Source organism: Epinephelus fuscoguttatus, linkage group LG4 (genome assembly GCF_011397635.1).
Source record: "Epinephelus fuscoguttatus linkage group LG4, E.fuscoguttatus.final_Chr_v1".
Taxonomy (NCBI): domain Eukaryota; kingdom Metazoa; phylum Chordata; class Actinopteri; order Perciformes; family Serranidae; genus Epinephelus; species Epinephelus fuscoguttatus.
The window spans coordinates 12,668,920-12,681,944 of record NC_064755.1 but is presented as its reverse complement, the minus strand read 5'-3'; the positions used below and the strand labels follow the sequence as shown (position 1 = coordinate 12,681,944).

General features: G+C 40.4%; 1 protein-coding gene and 1 non-coding gene across 2 annotated transcripts in view; one reads left to right on the top strand and one right to left on the bottom strand.

The window, feature by feature from the left end:
* The window catches only part of hydin (HYDIN axonemal central pair apparatus protein), a 119,118-nt gene that overhangs the window by 97,830 nt on the left and 8,263 nt on the right, over positions 1–13,025 (top strand). The window contains exons 71-87 of the mRNA XM_049573961.1: positions 636–875; positions 1,071–1,213; positions 1,353–1,577; positions 1,665–1,825; positions 2,074–2,168; positions 3,065–3,293; positions 4,568–4,768; positions 4,863–4,989; positions 5,454–5,619; positions 7,105–7,252; positions 7,522–7,729; positions 7,836–8,057; positions 8,797–8,966; positions 10,286–10,484; positions 11,461–11,613; positions 11,715–11,885; positions 12,090–12,199. Coding sequence (XP_049429918.1) covers positions 636–875; positions 1,071–1,213; positions 1,353–1,577; positions 1,665–1,825; positions 2,074–2,168; positions 3,065–3,293; positions 4,568–4,768; positions 4,863–4,989; positions 5,454–5,619; positions 7,105–7,252; positions 7,522–7,729; positions 7,836–8,057; positions 8,797–8,966; positions 10,286–10,484; positions 11,461–11,613; positions 11,715–11,885; positions 12,090–12,199 — 2,968 coding nt within the window. The remainder of the gene's footprint in view (positions 1–635; positions 876–1,070; positions 1,214–1,352; positions 1,578–1,664; positions 1,826–2,073; positions 2,169–3,064; positions 3,294–4,567; positions 4,769–4,862; positions 4,990–5,453; positions 5,620–7,104; positions 7,253–7,521; positions 7,730–7,835; positions 8,058–8,796; positions 8,967–10,285; positions 10,485–11,460; positions 11,614–11,714; positions 11,886–12,089; positions 12,200–13,025) is intronic.
* Positions 21–92, bottom strand: trnap-cgg (transfer RNA proline (anticodon CGG)). The gene has a single exon. It is a non-coding gene; the product is annotated as a tRNA-Pro (tRNA).

The window sequence follows — 13,025 nt, the reverse complement described above, 5'->3', positions numbered from 1 at the left end:
CAGCTACTTCTATACACTGTGGGCTCGTCCGGGAGTTGAACCCAGGACCTCTCGCACCCGAAGCGAGAATCATACCCCTAGACCAACGAGCCACACAAACCAGCATTTTGCACTTTTTGGTGAAGGAAAGACCTATCTTCAATCTCAGTCTTCAAGTTGTATGTTTGGCTTTGCCTTTTTCTGCAGCTCCACTGCCAGATTCAGCTTTGGGATGCTTTTGGACAACTGGACAATTGATGGCCCTTTTTTTGCCAGGGTAGTAATTTGCACCTGTCAGTTTTTGCAGATGGACTTGGTTCTCGTCTTGCAGTTTTTGCTGCATGAACCACTTGTAGCACAGAAAAAAAGGAGAGGAATAATGAGAGCAAAAGCAATAGGGCTACAGCAGCAAGTGTCGCTCCTTGGACTCCCCCAGAAATTGAGTGCTCAAAACATTTATGAAGAAAAATCATATTTACAAATTACTCCAGAAATTTGTTTCTGTTTTCTCTGACAAACATATTCAAAACTGTCAGTGATACTGTTGTTTTGCATGAAATATTAATAACTTTATGAGCTCCACATAGGTTTCTCTCCTGTGATGGATATAACCATTTCCATATTTCTCATTGGTGACCCTTTTTCTTCTCCCATAGAGCATCAGTTAGTGCACCGAGCCATCCTTAGGCTGGATGTTAATGAGCAGGCAGAGTTTGAGGTCAGCTTCTGCTCTGACAAGCCCCAGAGTGTTAAGGCCAAGATGTCACTGCAGGTGGAGGACAACCAGTGCAGCCATACCATAATACGGGTGGCTGGAGAAGCTTACCAGGAAATTGTCTCTCTTGACAACATCAACAGGTCATCACAGGAAGTAGATCAGGAAGATGATGAGGGAGGTAAGTGTAGAAAGGAGGGCAGGAGACTAATCATGTGGTAGGAATGGATATTGCGAGGTGTAAAGTAGGTTTATTAATCAGCCAGATTAGCAGTCACTTGCTGAGTGTGTAAAGAGAAATGCTAAAAGTTTTATTAATATGAAAGTTTGTTTCTTATCCCAGATTTTTCAACAAGACTCATTTTCTTTCTCACAGGTAATTATGAGTTGCTGAATTTTGGTGACTGCCATGTAGATCGTCCTTACCAAGAGAGTTTTACCATGACTAACCACAGCAGCAGCCTGGTGGTGAGGTTTGAATGGCCTTCTGTCGGACCTCATGTCATCTTTTCACCACAGGTAAAGCACTTAGAAGGAATGCAGGTGTGGCTATAAAAGTGGAGCATGTTTAAAAACTTTTTAATGAAGGGGCCAGACTCTAACTAGCTTTTTTTTAGCTGCGTGGGATGATACTTGATTCCTTACTTTTTTCTTACAGGTGGGACATCTCCATGCTGGTTGCTCTAAGGAAGTAAATGTCACATTTTGTTCCAATCAGCCAGTGACTCTGAAAAGCCAGCTAATGACGTGTAGGGTTAGTCAGGTGGAGTTCCAGCAGCCACTAGAGCAGGTGGCTGACTGGGACGATCGACAGAGAACAGTGCAGTGGCTGAGTTCCTCCAAACAGTCTTTAGGAGCACCACAGCAGCCTGGGAAGAATAAGGTAAACATGTTGACTGTGATGTGAAAGTAATGCTGAAGAGAGAGTTCACAATTACAGTTGAACAAACATGTATATGTTTGCATGCAGGTGATAAAGACAGATCCTGAACCCTGCTGCTCTGTGGTTGAGGGCTCCCAGTGGGAGTTGAAATTGCACATCAGTGCAGTTTGTGACTATGTGAAGTTCAACTGCAACACAGACACCATCCACTTCAAAGACACCATGCTCTACCAAACCAGGCTCCACCAGTAAGTCAGGCTCTGGGTATTTGCAATACATGCTGTTTCAATAAACCAAAATAAACCATACGAACAAATTGCCGGGGCACCCTGAGGGTCAGATACTAAGGATGATAATATATAATCTAAATAAAGCTGCAGGACCTCATATTGTATGTCATCTCATTACACATCTTTCTGACACTCTATCACATCAGTCACAATAGTGTTCAGTAAAGTGCTAATGATGTTAACATCTTGAGTGTGTGTATCTGCAGATTGCAGATAGTGAATCAGGGTGCTGTCAAACTGGAATTCTCTGTACAAGTCCTCATGGATCCAAGGAACAACACTACACTCCATGACCAAGGAGGTACCTCAGTAATATTGCATATAATGAGGTCAGCATTTGACAGGGCTCCTGTGGATCCTGTATTAAAAGGCGCTAAATTAATTAATCGCAAAATAAGGCTTCAATTACTATTAAAATGTCTTAAATCAGTCTTTCATAAGTAAGAAAGTGCTACAACATGAGATTTTCTGAATAATTTTTTCCAATGTTGCATTGTAAAATGACAAAATAATAAGTAACATATTTTATTTATTTATTTATTTATTTATTTATTTATTTATTTTTTAACGATTTGCTTCTGACATTAATGTCACATAGATCAGGATAGTGAAACCAACAACACTCATATTTTGTTTCCAGCTAGGATGCTTGGACAACAGGATCCATTGTCTATTAGCTAGCTGTCACTGTACCCTGGACAACACGGGGAAGAGCAAAATAATCAAAATTGGCTATTTGACCAAGATTTTACAACATGGCTGTAACCATGTATTGTATGCAAAAGGTTTTTCGAAACCTGGCACTATGGGAAATAAGGCAGCGAAATCCCTCATGTAAAGTGAGAAGATTCCTGGGGCAACTTGCCAGCAGACACCCTTGTTTCTGCTACAAGACAAAAAATCATGTTTTATGTTACAGTGAATATTTGGACAAAACTGTCCCTTACTAAGTAAGCTAAGTAATTGATTTCTGCTCATGTTTATTTTCCTTCAGTTTCGGTAAATGTAAAATTGGTCTTAAATTTCATTCCGCGTGGCATTAAAAAAATCTTTAAAAAATCCTTTAAAATAACTGGCCTTGACCTTCAATTTTAGCATTGTACCAGTATTTGATATCCCTGTACCTACACTTGAATCCGTTTTAATAATTGGAGGTTAAAGCTGTGTGTGAATGTGAACATGTGTTGTCTATAACAGATGGGACCCTTACCTCTCAACCAGGCAGCAGGTCAGCAGGAGTATTAACTGGATGCCGTCCTGCCAGTGCTCTGGCCAGCGTGATGCCTCATCTGATGGGGGATCCTGAGCTTCCACCCTTCAGCATTGAGCCCAGCATAGGGGCCATAGAGCCTGGTGCCATTCAGAATTTCAGCATTTGCTTTTCACCTCTGGAAGTGGCCCAGTTTCAGGGCAGGCTGGTCTGCAGGTACAGTAAATTGTTATTTAAAATTGATATTTTACCTCTTCAACTCCTTCTCTCCCTCTCTACCATAGACCTATTTTTTTCTTTTTTTGAGGGGGAACAGGGGAGCTTTAGGAGAGATAGCAAGGCAACAGTATATGCCACATCGAAGTGGTACACATCATCGGAAAGCAGTGAAACCGAAGATTAATTATAGATGCAGCTCAGTACTGTGTGTCAGGTTTTTCTAGTCATAAATATATAATAAACATTGTGTTTTGGTTAGGCGCCTATGGGACTTTATAAGTTTGGAGTGTATAGAGGTTTAGAACATTATGATGGAAGTATATGATCGCCATTCCCATGCTCAGTTATGTCTCATAAGTTGTTACAGCATGTTTTTGGTTGGTACCATTTGTTACACAGATTTGGTGCTAAATGTAAGCATTTTTTTACCCTTGAGACTCGATAAATGGTCTTAAATCTCTCATAAAATACCACGTTAAGACACCAAGACCCTCAGCGATGCCATAGAGCAATCCATGCTGTGATTTGGTATCACAACATTTGGAAATTTCAGTGAGAACTGCATTTTTTGCCAATTGGATGGCAAACACTTCTGCTCTGGAAACTGCTGAAAAAGCTTTTATTATCAGTAAACCTATGTAAGCCATCCAATCTCTGAATGCCTGAGGTCTCTAGTTTGTGGTTGCATTATACCAGGTTTTCCTTTGCCAAAATTTAACCTAAATTTGGAGCGTTATTTTACCCTCTTCCCAACAAGATATCACGGCATGGTTGGAGCCAATGGATTCCTTAGGTCTTTTATTTTCATATGATACCAGTAGCTTCACATACTTTAAAAGTCAGCTCACTACAGCCTCTGGAAGACAGTAAGGTTGACCAAGGTCACTGGGGTCCTAGCAGAGTGGACGAGTTTAAAGAACAATGAATAAACAACTGGCAAAACAGTGAAGAAGTGAATATTCTTCGACAGAGCTCCTCAACCTCAGCTGTATTGAAAATTGCAAAAGTTAAAAGATGTTTGTTTTTCTATGACTGGAGCCAAGTCTGACTGCTTTTCCAAACTGTACCATGCTGCACCAGATAAAAAATAAGTTGGCCACACCTTGAGGCCTCAGCCTAGAATCATAGTAAATGCTTGTAGTTTTCTCTCCCTCTTTGATTCACACAGTGTGGGAGGCCAGGGTGAAAGTAAGGACGTTAATAAATGTCTTCCCAAGAATTTTGACACAGACTTTGACTTTTCTTTTCTGTCTCTGTGTTTATGCTGCCAGTATTCCCAACTTGCAGGATGGGGATCAGTCTCCCTGTATTTCAGTGTGCGGCCGCAGCCTTTTACCCCACTGCCACTTTGACCTGGAGGACTCAGACTATATCAGTGGGAACCGCCGTAACCCTGAATTCAGGGGCTCTCTGGACCCTAACACCAGGTTCATAGAGTTCAACGCTGTTGGCTTCTCTGTGCCATCAACAAGGTAACATAGATGAGAGAGATGAGAGTGTTTTATTTCCATCACTATAGGCCCTAATGCTATGAATATGCATGTGTCTTCTTTGTTTACACGACAGATGTTTTAGTGTGCTGAACCCAACCAGTAAACCCTACTCATTCAAGTGGAGGTGTGAAGACACAGGTGGCAGCCCATTCTGCTGCCTCACCCCATGTGGTACCATCTTGCCTGGAAAGAAAGTGGAAGTAAGGATGGAAGCACAGTCAAGGAACATTTGTCTTTCAGTTTCCACCAACTGCAATGTGTCATCAAATTCACCTCCTCCCATCCTTAATTTCATTGCGCATGAGTTAATCTAAATCTCTCCTCATTTTAAATCTTTGGTCTCAATCTCATTATTGTTTCAGCATCCCTGTCTCCTCATGCCCCCCTCTATCACAACAAGTCTAATCCAATCTCCTTCCTCCCATTTATTCTAATACCATTTTAATTTTTATCTCATATCAAATATATTTCTAGCTCAGCTCATCTAATCTAATCTGTTCTAGTTTGCTCATCACTCTTCCCTTCAGGCCTTCCTCACCTTTATTCCTCTCACTCAGATCGTCTTTTGCTTAAACTATCTTTTAGTCCTCTGGTCTGTGTGCGTGCATGTGTGCGTGCGTGTGCGTGTGTGTGCGCGCGCGCGTGTGTGTGTGTGTGTGTGTAGGTGCGTTTTGAATATGTAGCAGAACAGCTGGATCCCGTGGAGTCATTCTGGAGCTTTGTGATCGAGACTCTTTCACTGACTGTCCCCTTCCTGTGTGTGGGCACCACTAAAGAACCACTTGTCTATCTTGACAGACCTCACCTTGACTTTGGAGAACTGCTTGTTGGTACGTAACATATACACGCACTCGTCCGTGCATTTACACAGTGACGTCACACATCTCTTTTAAGTCATACCACATATACAACACAAAGCAGTGGTTTCTCTCAATAACATGGGAGTTTTCATTTGCAGATCCAAGGCTTAAGTCTATGTGACCATAACAAATTTCAACCATAGATGAAGCAGGTCACTGCTTATCATGGGTGGATAACCTATTAAAGGGATAGTTCAGATCTTTTTAAATGGGGTTGTAGGCAGGAGTATCAACACAAAAGCTAAGCAATTGACTGCTGTGGACAGGAGGGCAGCCGCAAAATGTATTTTGGCCCCCTAAAAAAAGTCTATACCAGTTTAAGCGAACATCATTCGAGTGTTTTCTCTGCTTTACCTTGGCATATACTGCTTGTTCAGATGATGAAGCCTTAAGTTCTACCAGGAGCTCATCAAAGGTCACTTCAGCTCCCCCATCGATGCTCTTGTAAAAAAAAAAAATCCATCCACTGACAGAAACAATAATTTTGGCTGATTGAAAATGGCAGCTGCTGGTTTTTACCACTGCCTCAATCAACTTGTTTGTGTTATGTGACTTTGGTGAATCCAAACCAATTATTTTAAATGCCAAAGTCACACAATAACACAAACTAACTCATCGAAGTGGTGGTAAGCTGGCAGCTCCTGTGTATGGCAATGTTAAATGACTGGTTTTTGCAATGGACTGTGGCTTTGAAGTGAGCATTTTGACGGCCTCAGTTCGGTGTTGGAAATCAATGTCTGACAGCAAGATAAAGTAGTGAAAATATTCAAAATATAGCCTACACTTAAACTGATATAAAACTTTTTAGGTGGGACTTATTTTAGGTGGCTAAAGTAGGTTTTGTTGTCGAACCCCAAACAGCATACATTGCTTAGCTTGCAACATTTACTGCATGTAATACACTGACTATGGAGAAGTACCTCAAATAACCCCACATCATAAGATCTGAACTATCCCTTTAAATCTCTAGGGTCATAGTGGTCATGTTCACATTTATTAGTCATTTTTAGACATTGATGAATATAATTACATGTACAAATACATCCTGTTGAAGACATATTGGCCTGTTTCCACTACATCTGTAAAACACTGCCTAGGTCATTGGTTGAATCTAATTACTGGCCTCTACTTTAGTAATATTATATGGTATAAACCTGTAAAACTGCTAATGTGAGGAGTTTAAACAACTGACACCTCTTTGTGAATCTCTGAGGTGACCCTCAGTTTTTCAAGGCACTTAGACATGGTTTTCTGGTCAAGATCTATTTTGAAGGGGGTTTAAATGAGGGTTAAAGGCAGCTACATTGTAGCTACATTGGTTGAGGTTGGGTTTAAGGATAAGGAATGCTGTGGTCAACTGTAACAAAGATTCTTGTTCTAAATGAAGTGTAAATGTGTGTGTGTGTGTGTGTGTGTGTGTGTGTGTGTGTGTGTGTGTGTGTGTGTGTGTGTCAGGTCGCAAAGTGGAACAGACTGTTGATCTGGTGAATGGAGAGCAGGAGACTTTCAGTTTCGCTGTTGTACAGTCATCTCTTCTTGGTGATGACCAGCAGTCCAGCCTCATTGTGCAGCCCATGACTGGCACAGTGGCACCCAAAGACAGGTTAGTGACACTATAACATTCACTAGCTACATGTAAAGACTTCAATCCAAAAATGCAATATGCTATTTTGAAGTGTAATAATGTTTAAGTGTCAGTTATTTTGAAAGAAAAAAATCTCTGCTTTGTGCATGGTGCACTGTTTATCTGGCATGAAGTCGTTAAAATGGCAGATATTAAAGCTTTGTGAGGAAGTTTTTTGTTGTATTACAGCACATACTGTAGAAACTCCAGCAATATATCTGTCAATTGTTGTGAACTCCTTGGTGCAGGTTGCCACTGTCAGTGTCCCTCATGCCTTGCTGGGACGGCTATGTGAGCTTCAGATTGGTCCTGAGGGTGAAGACGAAGTCAGAGCCACTCACACTCACAGTTAAGGCTGATTGTTTCTGCTTGAGGGCTTCTGTTCAAGTTGAGAACCCAGACAGAGGCCTCAGGGAGATCAAGCCTAACCAACAAGACACTCTGGACTTTGGACAGGTCGGCATAGCAGTCACAAATATTTAGAGGAACATGCCTCAATGTGTGTGAGGTTTAAACATGACAGTCATCTTCCTGCATCTGTCTGTGTTTACACTGTTTACAGGTGGGGATTTCGGAGCGATCCACCTTTAATTTCCTGGTATCCAATCTGGCAAGATTCAGCCTGGAAGTGAACTTGGACCTAACAGGTCCCAATGAGTTGCTGCAACACTTGCAAGTACAACCACAAAATGCTACTATTGAGGCTGGAGAGCAGCTGCAGTCTTCACTCTTCTTTGGTCCACGGAGCATTTGTAACCTCCAGGATGTCAGACTGAGTATCAAGGTGAGATGCTGAACTCTCTTATTTCCTATGTGACACCCTTTCGTGGATGCAACGCGAAGTGTGAGTGAGTAGACACTCTATCGAGCTTAAGGCTCGATAGGCTCTCTGAATGTAATTCCCACTCCTAGTATACTTGGATACTTTTTTGCGCTCCATCTTCCAGAGTTTGCTTGCTTGCTCCACATCAGGGAGATGCATGAGGGTTTTTGCAGAAGTAGCAGTGCTTTGAAAGATCAGCAAGTTAGTTCCCCTCATTCTGCACTGACAAGAAAACAAATATAGTGAATAGTCATAAATAATCTATAAACATTAATAAAGGCTTAATCCATGCTGTTGTTTCCATGTTCTGTTAAGAGTGGTGAAAACACCTTAATGAGTTGACCAAGAAGTGATAGTCTACTGAAGCATAAAAACTAAATCTACTTGTATTTTCTCTTCATTTTTAGAGACAAATACTGAGACTATTGCCAAAGTATATTATTCAATAATGTATTCGACTAGATTTCCATTATATTGTTGGTAAACTCTAAAAGGGAGTCAACATCTACAACATTTATTGAAAAGAATGTATAAAAAAGGATACAAAAAAATTGTTGATATTTTTTTCATGTCACACCATAAAGATATTTAATTTGGTGGATTTTGTGTTAAAACCGTTGTGTAAACTTTCTTCATTCATTCTTTCTTGGTGTACTCCATCCTCTCTCCTGTCCTTCTCTCTCTTGTTTCAACTTGTCAGGTAAAGCATGGGCCAACATTTACATTTGCCGTTGAAGGCAGGGCTGTAGCACCTGGCCTTCAATTCTCCTTCACCAAATACAACTTCGGCAAGTGCTTCCTGTACACTTCGGGCATGGTGCCAGCTTCCCAGACTCTAGTGATCAGAAACAAAGGCGAAAGAGACATCAGGTAATTAAGTGTGTCAGTCTGTTTTTCTCCATGTATCAGGTAAAGGTGTTTACTGCATAAAGAAATGTTTTTATTCTTTTATGAATGGTAATGGTCTTTTTGAGAAATTTCAGTCGGGTTTAAGAGCAGGTCATAACACAGAAACGTCTCTTCTCAGGGTTTTTAATGATCTTCTTTTAGCAGCTAACTTTGATCAACACACTGTTTTACTCCGGTTGGATCTGTCTGTGGCTTTTGACTCTGTAAATCATAGTTTTTTAATTGAACGTCTTCAAAATTGTTTTGGAATCCCAGGTTTGGTTTTAGATTAGTTCTGTTCTTATCGTTCAGGAAGGTCATTTTGTGTGAAAATTGGAAATTAGCAATCAGCTTCAGTACCACCACAATATGGAGTTCCACAGGAATCCATTCTTTAGCCCTTGCTATTTTCTATTTACATGCTTCCACTTAATAGCAGTTATCATTTCTATGCCAATGATACACAATTATATCTTTCATTTGACACCAGTAATACCAGTCAATTAAAAAAACTCCATATGTGCATTGCCGATATCAACCACTGGATGGAGTTAACTTTCCACAATTCAACTCAGACAAACCCAAGATCGTTATCATACCTCCACTCATTTTTCCCATCTTGTTCCCCTCTTGCAGAAACTTTGGTATTATCTTTGACAACTTTGACCAGCATATTTATTCTGTTATCCAATCATGTTTTTCCTGTTGAGAATTTTTTTTTTTCAAATCTGGTCGTTTTTATCTGTCAAAGATTTAGAAACAGTAATGCATACATTCATTTCATCCCGTTTAGATGACTGCAATGCACTCTTCTCGTGTGTCACAAAACAAAACTTCAATAAACTTGAGGTGATTCAAAATGCAGCAGTCAGATTCATAACCATGTCCAACAGGAGAGAAGACATCATACCTGTTTTAAAATCACTTCATTGACTTCCAGTCCATCTAAGAATGGATTTTAAAAATTAAATTACCACTTTTAAGGCTCCTAGATGGGTCGCTTTAGAATATATAGCTGACCTCCTACAAGCCTGAATACAACTGACAATCATGTAGGTCACTCCTGGCCATTCCAAGATCAGGCCTTAAAACTAAAGATGACTGGGCCTTCTCTCTTTGGGCCACTCAGTTGTGGAATGACCTGCCGCTGGAGATCAGGAAAGCTAACACATTGTCTTCTTTAAAAGTTACCTTAAAAAACTCTTTATTTTAGACTTGCTTTTAATTGACTTAACTGTTGTGTTATTATCAATCCAATTAAAAAAAAAAACAACTCTTGTGCTCTCCTACTCTCTCCTCAGTGTCCACTGCCAGTTCACAAACACCTCTTACCTAGAGATGGACTTCCATCCAGGTATTTTGTCCCCTGGTGCTGTGATGGAGGCACCAGTCAAGTTCTATCCTCGCGAGGCATGTCGTTACCATGAAAAACTCACCTTCATCTTAAACGGCTGTGTCAAGAAACATGTGGACATATTAGGGCAAGGCGTCAAGATAAAGGTGAGAAAGAAGAGAGTGTGAATCTAGACACTCTTTAAAAGTGAACAGACTTCAACACAAGACTGGGACAGAGATTAAACATGTGATGAGTAACTAACCCAAATCACTGCTTAGATTACAGTGACTGAAAACACTGAACCCACAGAAGCTGTGCACTAGAATGCAGTTGCTTGCAGTTAGCATTTAACACGTTTATTTTATTACTTGGATTTCTAAATTCTGTTCTTTTTATGAAAAAGAACAGAATGTATGTATTTGTACATTTCACGTTTCATAGTTTTATGACATTCTACAGACTATGCATTTCTTAAGAAAAGTTCACAGATTTCGGATTCAATAACTTGTTAAATGTCTGGTTTAAAGGTTTTAGTGGCATCTAGTGGTGATGTTGTAGACATGTGCAGACCTCTCCTGTCTGCCAATTGAGTAAGAGAACTGTGGTGGCTAATGTGAAATGGCTCTATCTAGAGCCTGCGTGTTGCTGTAGAAACTACATGGCGGACTCTCGTTGTATTTAGATATAAACTGCTCATTCTAAGGTGACGGAAACGCGATTCCTGGTTTCTGCTGTTATAAAACAAATGAAAACTGTTTATGAATATTTTATTCCATTTCTGCATATTTTTTTTCCATAAATCCTACTCACTGGGCCTTTAAAATGCATCTTAGGAATGCTCCTTCTTGCTGTTGTGAATGGAATACCTATCTCCTAGTAAGAGATTCCCACCTGGATTAGAAAGCAACTGCTATGGCTTGTTTACTTCTATCTAAACGTCCCTGAATATATATAATGTTAAAAAATCAAATCAGATAATCACTTTAGTGATAGAAGATTTTAAAAAAACTCCCTCTTCAAGAACATTCCCTGAGACTGAGTTTCCCCAGAAATAAATAGGCTCCACTACTCTTATCCATTTGACTATTTATTTAACAAAATCTTAAGTATTTAATCTGTATATGTATGATTGTGTCCCAGCTGGAGGTGGAGGACCCCAGGCAGAGGAAAGTGAAACTGGGCTCTCTGATGTTGGGTCAGAAGGTGAAAAAACAAGTGGTTCTGGTCAACCGCAGCCCTCTTGACCTTTCCTTTACTCTGCTGCTTAACACAAACACACAACTGGACCCAAGGGTAGGGAACGCACATGCACACACAAACACACACACATAGATAAAGATTGGTCTACACAAGCAACACTGAATATTCTTCTCTTCCCCCACCTCCTCCTCCAGGATCTGTCATTCAGTCCAGCAGGTGAGCTGAACCTGAAAGCCAGTGGTGGCTCATGTGTTGTTGAGATCCAGTTCTCACCTCGTCAGCACATGCCTCCCTTCTCAGCTGAGCTGCAGGCGGAGTTACTAGGCCTGTTACACCCCCTGCTGACCATCCAAGGCTGCTGCCAGGTAGGCTTTCATTTTACAAGGCTGGTGATAATGATGACCTTTCTTGATGTATTCGCTTGCCGTGACAAGCGTTTAACTATCCTGTCCGTCTATTCCGAAGTAAGTTTGCTGATGTACTCTGTGTGTGATGAATGACACAATGTTTGTCTGTTCTGTACTTTGGATAAAGTCATGTTAACCACTAGTTGTGATTTTAACTTTCAGGGTGTGGAGATCCAGCTTAACCAGGATCACCTTGCCTTTGGAGCTGTTGTCCAGCGCTGCCAAGCTAGCAAGAGAATTGTCATGGTGAACACTGGGGACATTGGTGCCAGGTAAGGTTAGATATTAGGGATGGGCATTTTAAGTCATTTACATATTTAAAGGGATAGTGCATCCAAAAATGAAAATTCAGCCATTATCTACTCACCCATATGCCAAGGGAGGCTCAGGTGAAGTTTTAGAGTCCTCACATCCCTTGTGGAGATGGGGCTAGCAACAAAACTCCACCTAATGAATATCAGAACAGAATATCTCCATATTGCTCATCTGTAGTGATCCAAGTGTCATGAAGCCCCGACATAAAAACTTGTTTGGAAAAACTTCATTTGAACTCTACGCCACGCCGGGAAACTAGAAGCCACAACATTTAATAATATAAAAACCTAATAAAGACAAACTGCAATAGAAACAGACAAACATACACATCCATATACAATCAAACACAGATGTGTGCGCACACTTATTAAGACAGCCTTTATAGAGTTACTACTTTTTATTGGAGTGTACAGATTATTGTGTAATTCAACAAAGATTAAGAAGACTGGCTTTATCAGCTCTCTTTAAAGGGAAACTTTGGTATTTTTCAGCCTGCACTCTACTTAATCCAGAGTTTTGTGTCTACGTGACTAATGTGGACAAAAACTTTTTTAACCAGTCCAGTATAGAGCAAGAGCGCTGCTGCCGGCAGCTATTAAACAGGCTGCAATATAACCACTCAAGACAATAGTTCACTGTCAATTTAGGTCCAATAAAAGTGCTTGTTTTGCCACTCACAGACTGAGATTGTTATTACAATAAAAAAAAACAATAAAATGTTTTTCTTTATTTCTTGCTTTATCCGTTCCGTTTATTTTTGAGTGTAACCAAGTCTCGTTGAAG